The 18317-nt window shown below is 40.5% G+C and overlaps 1 protein-coding gene across 1 annotated transcript in view; it reads left to right on the top strand.

Moving 5' to 3' along the window:
* GRID2 (glutamate ionotropic receptor delta type subunit 2) overlaps nucleotides 1-18317 on the top strand; it is a 692444-nt gene that overhangs the window by 622896 nt on the left and 51231 nt on the right. The window contains exon 14 of the mRNA XM_051789746.1: nucleotides 348-514. Within this exon, the coding sequence (XP_051645706.1) occupies nucleotides 348-514 (167 nt within the window). The remainder of the gene's footprint in view (nucleotides 1-347; nucleotides 515-18317) is intronic.

Below are 18317 nucleotides of genomic sequence, written 5' to 3'. Positions count from 1 at the left end.
AGTGGGGGGGTTCATGTGGAAGTTAGCATTGATGGAGGGGCCCTGATGTTTCCTTTGTTCCCTGAAGAGGAAACAGATTCCACAGTCCACAGATTTCCTCCACTGCCCTGTTTCACTGATGGCACATTGTTATCAGGTCACGTTTCTTCTGTTTCAGGTGAGGTGCTCTGCCAAAGCACTGCATGGCACCAGAGACTGTGCGACTTTTTCTGCTGGCAGCAGCTGGGCACCCAAACTTCCCTTTCCTTAAAGAACAGACTGTGCTGAAACTGTCGCGTTTTCAGGCGCACTGGCCTCCTTTTGGACTTCACAGTCCGTAGTCTGAGCTTTTCCTCTGTTTACTGCAGGTGAAATACGGGAACTATGCCTTTGTCTGGGATGCAGCAGTGCTGGAGTACGTGGCCATCAACGATGCAGAGTGCTCTTTTTACACAGTCGGGAACACTGTTGCGGACAGAGGATATGGGATCGCACTGCAGCATGGCAGCCCCTACCGAGACGCTTTCTCACAAAGGTAAGGGTTCAGAGTAGGAGGGGTAGGTCCTAAGAGAAAGTTTCTCTTGGCTCTGGGCCTGTCTTTTAACTTAATTTTCAGTGAAGGAGAAACATCTTGTATTTGTAGTCCACTTCATGTTTTACATAGACATTCATTTTCTCTGAGACATTGAATTATTCACTTTTCTAGAAACTGCATTGAAAACACTTCATGTTGCTGTTATTTGAATTGTCTTTGTTTCTTTTGAAAAACATTAATGAGAGAAACTGAACTTCATTAGGAGGAAAATGAGGAAAGAGTTGATTTATTTGTCATAGAAAGTCACCATAACTCAAACCTTCCTGTTAGAGAAGCCATTTCTTAAAGAAAAAAAAAGTAAATTTGATGTGAAAACTCAAGGGAGATGAATAAGAACATTTGATGTTTTGGTGGAAAGACCCCTATTAGTACCCAAAAGCATAAATGCTTATCCCAACACTAATCGATCTGTTGGGCTACAAAAGTGACATCTCCACAGATGGTACTGGTACTGTGTTTCTATTAAGACCAGAAATACTAAATTAATTGTATGTATTGTGCCTTTGCAGTATTTGTGCTTCACTCTAGTATTGATTCCTAAATCAGGATGTGTGTGAAATATGAAAAAACAAGCAAACTTTTTAAAAGTGTAGTATCTGCAGTCTGGCATTTAGGAGAAGACATGGGCTAATCTCATGAGCCTTTTTCATTCTGAGTCTGGTCTCTCAGTCTGGTTTATATTGGTTTGCATTATATGCATGTAACAAAATTTTACAATTGCTGTGATAGAATTTCTTCTGTGTGGTTGTCATGTAAAGATACAAATAAGCTTCCTTTGGACTATTGCCTTTGTCTTCAGTCCATAGAGTGAACTGGGGGAAAAGTAGCTGGTAAGTAACAGTATGCAGATTCAGAGGAATCACTCTCTGCTTACACATACTGAATGAACAGAGAAGACGTGAATTCTTTGAATCTGTTCTATGCTGGGAGCGATATGGCTGAATTTTGTGCTAGCATAGCAGTAACATAGTAAAAAAGTCCACAGGATCATAGAAAAATTTAATTTCAATGAAACATATAAATGCTTTGTATCTCACAATGAGCATTAGAGGCCAATATTTACTGAATACTTTAATACTTTCATATTCCAGCTATGATCAGACTGGCTTCACTTAAAATCTCTGGCATTGAACTGTCTGGGGTCTCCACACAAAACAAAGGAGTAAAATTTCTTCCTGTAATCTTTCTAAGAAATGCTTTCAGCTGTTAGAGATCTCAGATGCTTGTCAAGGTGTTAAGTCATCCTCTTCACAGCATTATCCACGTAAACTTGAGTACAAAAATTTGAAGGCACTGAGGAGTTTTATAGTCTTTTTCTTTAATACTAAATACAGTGAAATTGCCAAGTGGCATGGCATGTCATGGCTCATGCCCACACAGATGAGCATTCTTCATGCCCACCACTGCTGCTCTCCAAGTCAGGGTGGATGTATCCAAACTGACCCTCAGAGACTGCTCCTGACATTTTTATATACTGGTTATAGTTCTTGGTATGGGGAAAATGGTTATGGCTGGTTCTGGTAAGTGAATATATTCATTGCAGTATTCAGTACCCAGAGAGGCTGGATTACAACTTCTGATACACTGCCTTTAGCAGCTTCTGGATCATTGGTCTGTGCAGGCCTGACATTTCCAAGTACAATTTTATTTCATAAGAAAATTTCAGCTTTTCAGTGTATTATTATATCTTGAAGCTATAGGAAAGCAGGAAGAAGCATAAAAATTTGCACATATATAGGTCTTTTTATCTGAAGATCTTTGAAGCAATATTTAACTATTAACACCTCTCAGTGGAAAGTAAATGCCATTTCCATTTAATGCTTAGGGAATCTATAGCAACAGGAGACTTAAATGAATTCCCGAGGTCATATGTTGTCCCCTGGTGGACTCAGGAATCATAGGCACTCATTTTCAATTTCCTGCTATAGTTATCAGAGTTCAGGTAGATGAAGAAAGGGATTATTTGTCAGATATTGGACTACAGGAGGATCTGAAAGGATAGGCAGAACTTAGCACTAGTGAAAAAGTAACTCATTACATTAGCAAGAGTAATAGTTGAACAGAAAAACTGGAATTTGCTGAGTATACTACCTACTGGAGAATTTATAGATATATATTCTGCAAATGTATGTGCTACTGTGCTTATATTTTTATTTCTGTACGATGAAAGCATATTATATATCATTTCTAATTATGTCCATGAATATAAATTTACAGTTTGAAGCAGTGAAACACCATATAACAAGCATATGAAGGAGAAATCATGCTTACAAGGTAGCTTACAACATTTTGTTCTAAACACCCTTCCATGCTGCTCCTTAAGTTTACACATCATGTGGTTATTACACATCATCCTTACTTTTCTTTCTGATGAAAAGGCTGAACAACCTTCAGCAGCTGCAGCCTGCATGCTAAATAGAGAGGGAAATAGATTTCATTGTATAGGATTAGCAAATGTTCTCCTGAATATTTCACGTTCTTTAATGCAGCAGGGAACTGGTTTAAAATATATTGGTATTTCTTGATCTTTCCCAAAATAAATATATTTATGTGAAAATACAGGTCTTATCTTTTATGAAATTTCATATAAACTCATAAGCTGCACAGTGTTAAATCCCTGGGGTGCAGCTGTGAAAGGTCTTGCAGGCTTACAGGAAATTTTGTTCTCTGTACAGAAAGCATGGGCACGAGTTTAATGCTTTTCAGTACCTTTTCTGAGCATTCAGGTGATTCCTAGAGAAACAGGAAAAGAGAGAGAGAAGTGTAAACACCCACCCCTTCTCTCCAGTGCTGTGGGGTGTGAGTTGCAGTCGAGGTAACGCTGTGGTAAAGTTTAGGCATTTGGGATTTTCAAAAGCACTTTATGTTTTAGATGTGCTCTATGTTTTTCTCCAGGGGATTAACACGTGTAAAATGCTGTGGCCTTTGGGGGCTGCAACAATATTCACCTGCTCTGTGAAGTATTCAGTCTTTATGGGAGTTTATCCATCAGTTAGGCTACTTAAGAAAGGCATTAAGCCTGAGATCAGTTTGAAATGCTGAGGTGCCATCAAAACACATCCAGGGCATTGCAAAAATTAAATTCCCTGATATAATCTCCTCCCACAACTGATGGTGATGGCGGGCTCCCTTATACCCCAGGCAGTCTGTGAGGTGCTAAAAGAAGCCTGAAGCAACCAAGAACTTAGTGGGAACCAAAGCTGCAGTGATGGTCCTAATAGCCATGTTTGGGATGTGGGACTGCAGCTGATGACCACCTGGTTGCCTGGTACCCACCACACTGAAGCACACAAGCTGCGGTGCCCTAAGCACAGTGCAGAGCTCATGCTCCCAGCTTCAAGCTGCCGCTGCCACCTTGTGCCTGTGTATTTTCACGGGATGCTGTCGTACCAGTATGGAATGAGGCTCCAATTACCAAGGAATCAGAAAGCGAAAATGCTCAACAAAAGGTTCAATATATACTTGATTTTAAATTGATGCAATTAAGCAAGTATCATACAGGAATGTGCTGTCATTGAGGTACACTTGCTTGCATGGGTTCATATTGTTTTTATAACTTTACAAGTATAAGGTATTGACTATACCCTTCAGAGAGAAGCATGAGCACTCTCATGTATTTGAATTTAAAATTGGAGTTATTCTCTCAAATGCAAGTTTGGCTACAATGAAATATTAGCTGAGAGTGTGGCAAAATGCATATCACTTAGAAATTTCATGTATCTTTCCTGGAATTTTAAATAATTGATTCCAGACATACCACAGGAGATGAAACCCTGTTCAGGATTATTCTTTTCAGACTCGAGAAAATCTAAAATTTTGGGAATGAACAAAATTTTTTGGATGATAAAAGTTTTATTGTTCAAAGTGCATTATCTATATGCCTTCAGGGAAGAATTTTGTGAAGGTGTAGTTTAGTGAAGGAGAAGGGTAACCAATTGAAAGTACTGTAATGAAACTGGTCTTTGTTCTGATCTAGAAGAGATGGGTTTTTTGCATGTGAAAAAGAAAGTTCTCAAAGACATGCACAGCAGTGAGTGGTCTGACTGCAGAATGAGATTGGATTTTTGCTGTATGGGTATGGCAAAGTGGCCAGCTGGGGTCCCACACGGCACCTGTGACCATTCTCTGCCTAATGCTTTCTCTGAAAACAGGTGCTTTGAGTCCATCCTGAAAATAGGTGTGTGTCTGTAACATAAATAATACAGAAAATAATCGGGGTAACATTTGAAAGATAGGCCTGTCATAGCATCCTGATGACTTCATTCATGTTGTTGCAGACATTAACAAACACAACTGGCCCTGCCACTAGGCAGCCAGTTGGTGTGCTCAGGTAGATTGCTGTCCTCTTTTCTTTGCCACAAAGACTTAACCTTCTGAGCACCAGCAGCCTCCAGGCAGCATGTCAGTTTTTTTCTTTCAAGGTAATGACAGGGACTGTAATAATAGGAACTGCCAAATTTCCTAGGAGAGCTTGAAAAGGGTGTGTCTTGGTTCACAAGGAACTCTATGCTGACACTACATTTGACACCTGTTAAGAATTCTTTTCAGCCCTAAACCTTAAAACTTCCATTGCACCCCTGGGAGGTATAAATATAATTGCAAACGCTTTTGAGGGTATTACATAGGATGTCTGCACTTCCTACAGTGCTGCAGCAATGACTCAGGCACTCTTCTGGTGGCTGGCTTTTGGTGGAGGTCAAGGAGGGGTGGCAGCAAAGAACTCGGATCCCGTTCATGTCCCTGCCTCCTCTGCTGGCTGACTCTCTTCTGCTGCACTACGGTCCTGGCCACACAGCACGCTAGAGCCAGAGGGAGAGGAAACACTAATTTCATGCTCAGCAGAGGCCAGCAGCCAGCTTTTCACTTAAGTCGCTAGAAGCTGCCAACACCCAAAACCAAGCCATAAAAATCAAGCCATAGTTATTTTGCATTCCTCATATCCCAAGAGTATCCATGTGCGTTCTGCCCCAAAGACTTCACTTTTAAATAGAAGGAAACAGTGATAATACACCAAAAAAAAGGAAAAAAGTGAAAAAAAATCTCCCTCAGAGTGCACAGTGTGGGAGTCCTACTTGTTCATCAGTTGTGTTTCTGCAAATGCACCATCTCAGCCAAGCACAAGCTCACTGACACTTCAAGTGGTCTGTGTGCCAACAAAAGCAGCAGCAGCAGTTGCATACCTCCTGGTGGTCAACTGTGGGAGGTGGGGTATGTGACAACATAATGTATGGAAGGTACAACTACCATGTAGCTTATGCAGAAACCTCAGACTGTATTTGACATTCATCACAAAAAGTCACAAAGAATTTGTGCTGCTGCTAGAGAAGCCAGTCACATCTTTCTGTCCTAGGGGGGAAAAGGAATGATTTCCTCATGGCCAGATTAAAGACACCTCACTAGTAACAAGTGTTGTACTTTCAGACATCCAAAAATTTGGAGGCAAAGAACAGAGACATCACATGGTGCTTCAGACTGCCCCTAAGCAATTCATTAGCCATATGCTTTAAATAAATTGTATGGATATTCTCCTGTCCTTTTTACATCTCATCAGCAAAACCCTGAGTCTTAGAAAGTTCCTGCCCTGAGCCATAAATATGTGTTCTTCCTGTCTCCTCGCTATTAATTCTCTCTCCTTAAATTTTCATTGTGTCTTGGAGGTCACTTGTGTCCAAAGACTCCAACATAAGGAAAATAACTTCCTTCCTGACTACTTTGGCTTCTTTTTCTTCGTCCTTGGGACCATGTACCCCTTTCTTTGAGAAGATTTCCAGCCTCTCTTTTTTTTTTTAAATCTTCTTTTAATGAAAACCCAATAAAGTGCCCCTCACTCTCTAACTTATCTTTTACCAGCTACAGAGAAAATAAGAGGTTTGGATTATACCCTGTCCCTGCAGGGGACTGACAATAATGGTCTAATTGGATTTTTCATTATTAAATACAGTGATCATAAATACTAAGAATAGTTCTTAGTAAAAACTCAGCTTTGCTTTGCCTCGGCAGTTTGCTTAGAATCAAAATCCTATTCTGAGCTGTATATATAACATTCTGAAAAATGTCAGAGAAACTAGTAAAATCTCTACCCAAAGCACTTTTTTCTGATTATTCCAGAAAATTAAGAGACTCTGCAAATTGGGAGCATTATCGGACTTGAAGAACACTCCTGAATTTAAATAGAAGAGTTTAATTCTGAGAGTCTGCCTTTAGATCATGTCACAAGTTCATATAACTGAAATTACATTAAAGGGGGAAAAAACCAAAAAGAATTTCAGATTTCTGAGCAATCAGACATGAGAACACAGTCTTACTTGATTCAGATATAGTAATTGTTAATAAAAGCCTTAACTGTAGAGTAGCACGTAATGACAAGATAGTTTCTCAGATAAGCAGGATAATAAACAAAAAAACTTCAGTACCGCACCATCCTAAATAGTGCAGTCTATCCTTATTTTTTTGCTGTCTATGTTAGACTCACAGAGCTAAACTGGGAATTGCACCAGGCCGTAGGTTTCAAAACACGTCCATCTCTGTTTTTGCTGACCCAGGTCCTCGAAGACAAATTGCAATTGCCCTTCATGCCAGGAAACTCACCTTGAAAAAGTGCTGCTCAGCCAGCTCCCTGCTTCGGTGGGGCTGCAGAGTGGTCACATTCTTCACAGCTCAATCCCAGGCCACTGGATCCAGGCTGAACACCTGTAACCTCAAATGGATTATAAGAACAGATGTAGCTTCATTCTGATTTTTAAAAATGGCATCCATTACTTCATAAAAACGCCTAACAGAAAGCTTTCGTCCCACCACTATTCTCTTTTCTTTTTTCTACCAAGCCCACAACCATGTGATCCACGCTGACACTGTTCTGTAATCCTGTATGAGCACATTGCTAATAGCTTTTCCCAAGGACCAGGTGATCTGACGTTGTCCCTTTGCATCCTACTCCACTAGCTGCCTAATGCAGAGCTGCAGGTTTTGAAGATTCCTACTCAGTCATCAGAATTTTTTCCTGGCTTTATTATCCGTTCCCATCTTGCTTCCTAGCAGAGGCTGCTGGCTGTAGGACTGTGGAGAAACTGTGGGTCCCACACATCATGTTGTGAGAACAGGAAAAATGTTTTTATTGATTCCTGATGGTGTTCATCTGCTGCTGGCAGGTCTCACAGTAAATTCATGATTAGAAGTTGGAAAAGATGGAGACACCTACAGAAACAAGATTTTAGCAACTTCTTAATCTGCTGTGATATTAAACCGATGAGATGGGTTAAAGGATTCTCCAGCAGATCTGAAGTTTATAACATATACATAATGCAAAATTAATCAATGAAAACATATAAAGGCAGTGAGCAGATTACTGGGCTTTTTAAATATACTGTAATATTAATTGATGGGGTAAGTTAAAGAATCACGAAGTAGCAGCACTGAGAAGAAGCATGAGAAAGAAAATCATAAAGGAAAGGCATTAGATCTTCTTGCATTCACACAGCATAGAACTATGAGAACCAAAGAGCTGCCCACCTGCTTCACCATGGGAAGGCATCTCTGCATCCCAAGCATTGCTGTGGTGAAGGAGTTGCTGCATGCAAAAAAAAGAAATGCCATGAAAAAGGAAGCTTCATGCCTTCTCTTTTTCCTAATCAATGCTCCCTTTCAGAAAGGACACCGCATTCAAAGTTTCAGAAAGGCAAATCAATTAATCTGTTTATTCGTATTAATTCCCTATTATTACCTATGAACCACCCCAAAGAAAACAGTATAATTGTAAAGTGTTAAGCTACCAGTAGATATCACTTTGCAAGCTATTTCTTACTACTTTCCATCTACTTCTCTAGCCTTAGGCACCTCAGACTTGGCATGTAAAATGGCCACATATTACCCAGCAACATGTGCAGTACAATCAGTTGAAACAGTGTTGCTCATCCAACTATGTGGAAAAAACATTTATTGTAAGCTGAGTTGTTCGTGTGTTTTAAAGTTTTATGGAGTGAGTAAGTGCATGGCTGCAGAATTTGAAATTGCTTGGTTATAAATCTGATGACAGTAAAGCTAAAAGAAGTCTCATCAAGTGGCTTCCCTCCAAGAACTTGCTTTTTTATGAATTCCTAAAGAAGAGATTAGGTTTGCTGTTAATGCTCACTGTCCCTAGTATATTTTTTCTTTTCTGGCTGCCTTCTCTTACATTTGTGTGCATCAGTCTTGAGAGGAACAGGTTTAACTACTCACTCTGACTCAGTTGAGCAGCAGCATTGCCTTTAAAGTGGGGTAGAAAATGAATGCAGAGATTTCCCTGGAAATAGGAAGGACCCAGTCATGCAGCTGTCATGACAGAACCATAATAACCACAAGTAAATGTTTAGCACACCTACCCCATTCCTGAGTCTTGACCTAAGTTCTCAAAATGCTGGCTAACATATTTCAGTTAAAATGAGGATGAGTAGCAAAGGAGGAAAGAATAATAGGTCTTTGCTAACCCCTTTTGCTGGCTTAAAAGGTAATTAACATTTAGCTGGACCATAAAGCTCATCCTGTTTTCAGCTAGTCCTGTTTTCCAGATAAAAATGAAAGGCCTGGAAATAAAGCTTATTTGTAAAGCAGAAATACAGTCTAGTAAATAGTGAACTTGATGGTATGACAACTGGAGCAGTATAAAACTGCTGCAACAGAAGCTACCTCAGCCTGCAGAAATTTCCTCTGCTGTAAAACACAGAACCTGAGGGAATGGCCAGAATTTGTGTCAGGGAAGGTTTAGGTTGGATATTAGAAAAAGCTTCTTCACCCAGTGGGTGGCTGGTACTGCTCCTCATGGAAGTGGTCACAGCACCAAGCCTGGCAGAGTTCAAGCATTTGGATAATACTCTAAGGCACATGGTATGACTCTTTGGAATGGTTCTGTGCAGAGCCAGGAGTTGAACTTGATGATTTTTGTGGGTTGCTTCCAACTCAGCATATTCTGTGGTTCTGTGATTCTATTTGTCACCCATCCTTGAATTGACAGTAGGCAAAGAAGGTGCTAGCCTTGCTTTACGACTTCAGTTGAGTTCAGAAGTAGGGAAAGGAAAAAAGAGTGTGTGAAAACTCTCCAGAATGTAGAGCCAAGCAAAAGCGATAGCAGGTTTTCTAGCAGAGTTGTCTCCCCTTGCTGAAATAGGACGTAAGGAAGAAGGGAGCTCACTGCAGTGACAGAGGGAGTGACAGGAGACACTGAAGAGCTGAGTGCTTCTCAGTGATTATGGAGAGGGAATAAATGGAGCCTTCCTTATTGCTCAGCTCCATGCAGAGAGGAGATTAACAAAGTGAAAAATCTAAGGAAACTACCCAGAGAAGCCTTCTGCTGTGTCTCAGAGCAAGCCCATGGGGTAGGTTGCTCCCCAGAGAAATCAGGACAAAACTGGGAGGAGGAGCCAGACAGTTTCCCCAACAGTCACCAGTATGTTTGAGTGTGGTGGTTAGAGAGGTTTGGATTAGTTGGAAGATGAAGATGGGGTAGGGAGGCCTTTATTCTCTGATTATACGGGCCCTCAGTAGCCTTGAGGAAAAAATGTCTGGAGATAAGGTATCACAAAGTCTGAAAGACTGACCTCTGTCCAAATCCCAAAGACTTGGTGGTGTCAGAGAGGCTTGAGTCAAGTTTTTTGTCTGGGATGGAGTAAACAGTAAGTGGCTGTGGAAAACTTCTGTGCTGTGTGCTTCAGTTACCACGTGGCCCAGCTGGGTTGCATCACATTCCAGAGCCCCAAAGGTCTGAGTCATGGGAAGCAGGGATGTAGGCATCTGGAGCACACATCCCGCTGTCCTGCTGTTGCAGGAGTTACAGAACCTCTGACTTGCCCAGGCAGAGAAGTAGAGCTGCTGCAGCTTGTCCTGGCACAAACAAAACCAAGGAGCATGAGGTTGCAGCACATCAAAACCCAGGCATAGGGAGCAGGTGTGCTTTAACTAGGCTGTGCCAATCTGATCCCCATTTCCCTTGAAACGTTTAACAGACTTAATTTCTACCACAGACTTGGTTCAGAATGACCTCCCAAACAACCACACCTTGGCTCTGTATTTTTTTGCTGCGTCAAAACAGACAGAAGAATTTGCTGACATGAACCAGGTGGATATGCTGAATGGAGACTCGTTGCACAATGTGCAACAATGTGTTTTATATGCTGCTTTAGTGCCGGTTGTGTTGTTAGCCCAAGGTAAAGCAGGGCCCTGATCCCAGCCATCATAACTTTGATGACTTTCCAGAAACCAAGTGCCTTTCCAGACCCAGGTTTTCTACTCCAACGTGGTGTGCAAGCAGACAAAAGAATGACATGGCCAAGGAAAAACTGTGTTTGCCACTTTATTCATAGAACACTCTTGCAAAATGCGTTTAGTAGTTTGCCCTTGTAATCACCTGCATGGAGAGCTTTCAGGGCAGAGCTCTAACACTGTATTTAGTTCATACTTGGAGTGCTCAGCTAAAACTTCCATTTGTATGCATTTATTCTGCTTCACACATTATGTTATCAGTCACTTTCAATATTTCAAAGTCACAGCAGTCCTTTCCTGACATACATTTGTCAGAATGAACTGCTTTGATTGCTGTTATTACAGACTGCAGTTCTTGACTAAGGGAAAAGTCTTATATAGAACCAGAATATTGAAATTTCTCAAAAAAACAATAGATAAAACAGAATAAAATTAGAGTAAATGAACAGAAATAGATGCTTTAAATGACCAGCCTTTTTTTTTTTTTTTAAGAAGAAGAGAATGGGAAGGCAGGATTTATGACCCCATACAAGAGAATTAATTAGGAAAAGTTTGGTCTTTTAAGTTCGTATGCAAGGTATTGAAAATGGCTCCCCTCGGCTGCCTGTGAGTCAGAAAAGTACATCATACTTGGACTTTCTCTTAATCAAATACTTTATCATATTCTTCTAATGATCACTCTCAATAGAAGGATTTTAATAATCAGTCCATTATAGTCACAGTAGAATGTAACAAGGGGTTTTGGCCTAGCCTGAACATGTGCTTACACTCCTGATTAAGTCCTGGTGGTGTTAATTTGTCATGGCACATGAGCACATTTCCCTCTTGCATATGCTTAATAGCATGCAGAGGCTTCACTAGTTCACTCTTAAAGCCCTTACAGTTTAGGACTGAACCAGTTGTTTGGAAAGGTTATGATTCTTTTATGCTTATTGCAATTAAAAAATGATTTTCTCCTTGTATGTGCTAGTGTTTTCTTCAGCTGAAAGAATAGTGCAACAGCTGAATTTCCAAAGCAGTGAAGAAAAGCTGCCACCTAACTACCTGGCTTTGTAGATGACTACATGGTACAGCTGCTCCCACCATAGCAGAAAGGTTTTAGCTCATAACAAGCACGAAAGGGAAAAATAACTATATTGGCTGCAGTTTCATAGGTGGGAATGCCTATATAGGACCAAAGAGGTCACTGGTATCTCAAAGACATCCGAGTCCTACAGAAAGCCAATAAGATGGATAAGCTGTTGTTTATTTAATTAAAATTTCAATTTTTTTTTAATTAAAAAACCCAAGCAAACTCCATTACAGTAATATTTGGACAGAAAAGTAGAGGAGTTGTGAGCGCTGTTTTGCAGCCTTGAGAGCAGGGATTAGAAGTTCCTGGCCCAGGATTGATATTTTTGGCTTTGCTTGGGGTATTCCTAAAGCAACCTGTGAGAGAAAAAATGAAGAACTGAGCCTTGAGTTAGCTGAGAAATAAATACTCTATTTTAATTTTGTTTGGTTGTATTAATTTCCTTGGGTTAGGGGGGATTTAGTTTATTAGCGGTGGATCTTCACATCATGGAATTACTCCAGATTTATACTGGTTTAGCTGATGAGAGAATTTAATCCTATAAATATGTCTTTGGCATAATTTAGATGTGAGGCTCAAGATTAACATCCCCAGGAAACAGGGAATTTATGTTCATTTCTTTTTTTGCCTGTGAAGTACTATGCAAAGCTACAGAAACATGTCAGCTCTGACAGTCACTCTTGGGCAGCAATCAGGGCTTTCAAAAAGCCATCAGGGTTCACCCACAGCACCAAATTCCCCTGTGTTCTTTTTCCATTTTATATAAATCTGGAGGAAATTGAAAAAGAAGCATCGTTAAAGCCCAGAGGAAGTGAAGGTTTGTTGATCTTCTTCATGTCCCTAGAAACAGCTACAATTGTCATTTTTAATTTTTTTAAGAGTAGCAATCTTGGACTAGGTTAAACATAATAGACTCCTTGAAAAAAAGCAGTTTTAGAAAGAATCACTGACAGGCGTTTAGTGCAAGAACAAATATATCCATGGTCGTATATGTAAGTAAGTCGCTCTGCTGTCAGCAGTGGTTATATTTTATTCTCACCCCAAAAATGAAATATTTGCATGTGTAGCTGGGCTGGCAGCACAGAGCAGAATAGTGTGTAACGATATCCTCTCCTGCTTTACAAGTGAAGGGGCTATCACTCCAACTTGCAATGGGAAACTAGGCACAGGGGGGATGAACCACACATCCAAGGAGACTACTCAAATCACTTGGATGGCCTGAAAAGCCCTTGCTTCTCACACCAGCTGTTTTCTGCCCATTTTCTCAACTTTTCCTAGCGCAGGCCACATGGCTTACCAGTTTACTTGCTCTGAGGCCTTCTTTCATAGAAGAAATCCAGGGTTTTGGCGTTAGAGTGTTTTTAAGGGCTGAGTTTAAGAGAAGTAGATTTTTTGCTTTCATGGAGAGCTGCAATAGCCGAGATTAAGGGAGGCAGCAGGCTGCAGAGCTCTCACAGCTGTGAGCTGTACACAGACACAGCTTCCTTCTTCTCCCTCCTGCCAGCTTTATTTCAAATTACCTGGTGCCTTGGCACCACCAGCTGTTTCCTTTTTTCTGCCCAAAGTGTTTTCCTACTGCTGCTTCATTTAACACAGGCCCTTTCAGCTGCTTCAGTGTTGTGTAGAAACCTGCTGTCCCCTGCACTGCCAAACAGGGGTAGTGGTCTGCGGTGGGGCCCCACAGGGTTAAGCACCAGGTGGGTACAAGGGAGCAACCCACAGAGTGGCTGGGCACCATCTGGGTCTGGGAGGTGCTGAGAGGGCTCAGCAAGAGGTGTAGGTGCAATCAAAACCACCTCCAAAACAAAAATGCTGTTTGGAGTCAGTACTGTTGCTCATTGGGAAGAAGTGAGGATTTTTTATTTCCTTTTTTTTCCTCTGTTTCTATGAAGTGTAAGTGGTTTGTCCATTCATGAGGCTGAACTGTTGTCATCTTTTTGCTTGTGTTGGAAATAAAACTTGGGTAAGAGACTCTCACCAGGAAACTTTTGTCCTAGGCTGGCAGGACTGGTAGCAGACCATGCTGTGTGCCTTTCAGCCTATTGGAATTCAAGATGATTCCCACAGTGCTGCATTTCCTGTTCAATTCTGAAGATTTCTTGCTCACAGAGAAGCTTTCTCATCCCCCACAGGCATTGTATACCCACTAGTATCTTTTTCTGAATTGAGGAAAAAATAGAGATACCAGTCCTTCATCTTTCCTAGGCAACGATAAACTCCTTGCTGAAATTTTTAAATGTTACATAATTTGGATCACTAATGTACATCTAGCCTATCCTATACAGCTGAAATTATCACAGGGCTGAATCTTAATAATAATGGTGCGGGTTATCTCTGTGTTTACCTTTATGTGCTCTGTGTTTACCTAATGCTTTACCTTTATGCAGCAGGAAAAATGCATATCAGGTCTGCACTGATATATTGAGCTGGATAAACAGGATAGTTTGTTCCTACCTGGAAATGCCTTCTTAAAGTCCAGTTCGTGGTGCTTGCAGGTAAAACTGATGATTTACTGTTCATGGATATGGCAATATACCCGGTGTGCCTACAAAGTGAAGTCTTTTTCTCTGTAGGCCTGATGCTGGACTTCATGGGCCTCCTGCTATATTGCCAGCAGTAATATAAATATTGCATCTGGGTGAAAAAGTTCCTCATTTCTGTTTGCTGTTCTCTCTGGCAGTCTGTATCACCTTCATTTGGGCGGTAGTGGTGCTTGCCTTGAGTCACAGTGCTCTGACAGCAGGGCTGCAGGAAGCTTTCCTTGCAACGTTCCTTTTTCTAGAGACCTGTTTCCTGGCTGGGGGTTTATTACCCACTCTGAACTTGAGTTTTCTTTCATAGTAATTTAGCAATGGTTTTGGACTTGATTTTAATGAAATGAGTAATTTGTGCTTAAAGGAGGAAATTATATGATATTCAGGGATTATTTTTTAACTCAAAATAGGGAACAAATTAAAAATTATGAGGAGATAGCTCAAGGCCTTGTCAATCAGAACTGCTGCTTTTAGCACACCACTTCTCCTGAGTTACCTGTCTGCTCCATACTAACACTGTAGTTAGCTAAATTAGCTAGTATCAGCTGGATACTTGAATGTCATTAGAAACTGAAATCTTTGTTAAAGTTGAAAGTGGAAACTTATTATTTGATAGAAAGAAATATAAAAGAATTCTTATAATAATTCCAGAGTCAGTCATTATAAAATGATGAAAGTCTGAATTAAAGTTCCACATCAAAGAAACCTGAAGGGATGAAGTTAATTCATCAGCCAACTCCAAATCAGCCTTATAATGATGCCATGCAGTTAACCTGTGCTTATAATTAAGGCATTTCCTTAGTTAGTAAAACTTGAGTAGATAAAAACAAGTGGTGCTCCGAACCTCTCCAAACCTCTCCGAACTCTCCTCTCCGAACCTCTCCAAACTTCTCCGAACCTCTCCTCTCCGAACCTCTTCTCCCTTTCCTTCTCCCTCTCCTTCTGCCTCTCCTCTTCTTTTCTTATAACTTTTTGTCTTCAGATGATTACTTTGTGGCAGGGATGGGAAGGCAAGCAAGCTAAAAGTTTAGGAAATTGAAAATGTGTGGGAGAAAAGTGCTTAATCCTGAGTTGTGCTCTGAAAATCATCCTCTGGCTTTTCCTTCATCAGTGTGAGATTCTTTGTAGACCAGACTAAGTGTTATAATGGCCTTTCCAGCCCCACTGTCTGCAAATCACTTCATTTTAATACCATCACCCTGCTGTCTCCTTCTCCTCCAAGCTTATAATTTGCTCCTTTGCTGCATCGCTCCATCCTATTCAGGCCACTAAGGTCACCCTCAGCAGCATATGTGCATATTGGTAGCCCTGGGACACTTGAGGGGTCCTCCAGATTGCTTGCTGTCCATACCATGAAACCACAGCTAACTTCCTGTGATCTGTTTGACTTCATTACATTGCTTATTGAATTTTGCTGGCGGTATTGTCTTTTGTACTCTTGGGACCAGCATCAGTTGTCATGGCAATTACTGTCAGATGGTTGCAGCTTGTGTGCTTGGAGGAGTGGAAGAAAGCTGATGGCCAGAAGAAGTAGCAATTCAAAGAAGCATAAAATGTCAGTTACTAATACTGCTTAGGGACCAAAATTTTTGGGGCTGTAGTGGTTGGTAGATGGTTTGACTTCAGTCGATATCTGATCCTCTGTGTCTTCCACATTAGCTTCTAGATGAATGTTATTGGTTTGGTTTTTAAGAACCACAGTGACTTTTTAAATGATTGATGAAAGAAATGGGTCATTCTCTATGAAGTCATTCTTCAAACTGCTGTAGTAGTCATGCATCTGCCCATCTTGCATGCGGTTTGGCCATTTTATACAAGGAAATAATTTACAAAGGAGCCCCAAGAGATGTTTGGAAAAACATGGACTGATTTTAATGTCCCTTAGCCTCTCCACGATGCTTAGCCTCAGCATTCCTGGTGCTCTGGGAAAAAAAGATGGCAGAAATGGAGACTAACCACACATCTCCTGTCATCTGACTGGGTTATGTTGTGGATTATGTCTACAGGCTGGTATTTCCATCTCAGTGCTTTTAAATATTGGGCCTGCCTGTTGACGCTTCTACCATGGATGGGTTGCTTTGTTTGTTTGTTTGGTTTTTTTTATGAAGCAGAGGCAAAACTTACTTTGAATATTTCTTCACATAAGCTTGAAGATCCACATATGATAACAGTATACCATTACTGCTGAGTTATGGATTATCGTTACTAGATGAGAAACACAAAATAGAAAGCTTCATACCCTCAATTATTAAACCTCTTCACCCCCTGGAAATTTTGTCTATATTGACTGAGGAAATTGAAGTCCTTGTAAATAGACATAAATTGACAGAGAAAATGCAAGATAAACAAAATTATGTAAACATACTAGAATGAGTAATCTATCAATGCTCTTTTCTGTAAAACAATGACAGAGAAAATTAGTAGAGTGGGGGCTTGGAGCAGTATTACAATATATACCTATCCAAATATGCTCTTCTGGAATCTTTTCTTAAAATGACATGACCCCTTCCATGAAAAATAAGTCTGGAAAGGAGAAGTGTGTATTGAGTTTTCTCAGTTCATAGCTTCATAAATCAAATTCAGTTCTGACAAAATTTGGAGAAAATGTTTCACAGCCATTCCAAGTCAGATACTCCTAACGGGACAAATTTGTGTCTCTGGGACATCTTGGTATGAATTTATTATTTTGCTGAGCAACTTGACACAAACGGAGATGTTTTGAAATGTCCCAGGCTGCTTGATGGTCAGTTTATATTTAGACAAAGACGAGAAGAAGGATCTTTAGCTAATTGATTGGCAAAAGTCTGGACAATCATCCTCTACTTCTCTAGTGAGAGTCTGGCTTTGATAATGGAGGGAAAAGAGGGTTCTTTGCACACAGGTTGTCACAAACATGTTTCAGTTTTGTGGCCAGGAGGATCTCTCACATGCCTGCTGAAGTCGCACAGCCACTTTTCCAGTCCCTTTCTTAATCACACATTTTGGAAAGCCTCAAAGGTTTTTGCCATATGTTGGGAAGCATTTTAAAACTCTCAGCAGGGGATGTATCAATATTGATCTTGTGCTGGAGACTGCATTTCTTGGTGCTTCTCTCTTTTGTTACAGTCCCCTTTAAAGGAAAAAATGGGCTAATAATATTCATTTCACCAGAGTCTCAGGGGAGTGGAAGCAGGTTTTTTGTCACTCTTGAGCTGACAGTTTTCTGATTGATGACATTTAGGGGAAGTTGAAAGAGGATTAAAGCCTCATGATGCTGGTTTATTTCAAGAACATGACATGTTCAATAGAATAATAAAGTGGGAATTTTTCTTCTGTGGCTTTTATGGGCTTGGGGTTGTTTACAATGAAATTATGGATAAAGCAGTGGATGAAGTCAGCAGTACGTGTTTCTGAGGCGGTCGGGTGCAAGGTGACAGGAGCCATTATAAAACCCTTTAGCAGCTTTTTGGTACAGAGAACCTGACGGCAAAGCTAAAAGGAAACATAATACTGTAATGATTCATTTCACGTGGGAGGCCAAAACTTTTAACAGTGCTGGAAGGCATTTTGCCATAACGTGCTTTAATTTCACAGTTGTGCTGACATTGTATATCGAGGATTATTATCACCAAAAGGTACCAGAGATAGCAGTTTGAGATTACAGGTATTTATAGGGCTGGCAAAGTGAGAGTTAATCTTATATTCGTTTGTGGACATGTAATGAGTGAAAGGAAAGAAATTGCTTCCCAGTATCACAAATTAGCACAGTAAAGAGTGCAGAATCCTTACAGAAAGGAGGGCTGGTCTCTGAACCATTCATCCATAAAACACTTGGATTCTACCTTCAGCTCACTAGTATATGTGTTTTACCCACTAATAATATTGCTAGAGTAATAGTGTTACGAGTCCTCCATACGAAAAGTGGGTT

Source organism: Manacus candei, unplaced genomic scaffold, assembly GCF_025592945.1.
Source record: "Manacus candei isolate 608988 ecotype Guabito, Panama unplaced genomic scaffold, ASM2559294v1 h1tg000028l, whole genome shotgun sequence".
Taxonomy (NCBI): Eukaryota; Metazoa; Chordata; class Aves; order Passeriformes; family Pipridae; genus Manacus; species Manacus candei.
This window is presented reverse-complemented; position numbering and strand designations above follow the sequence as displayed.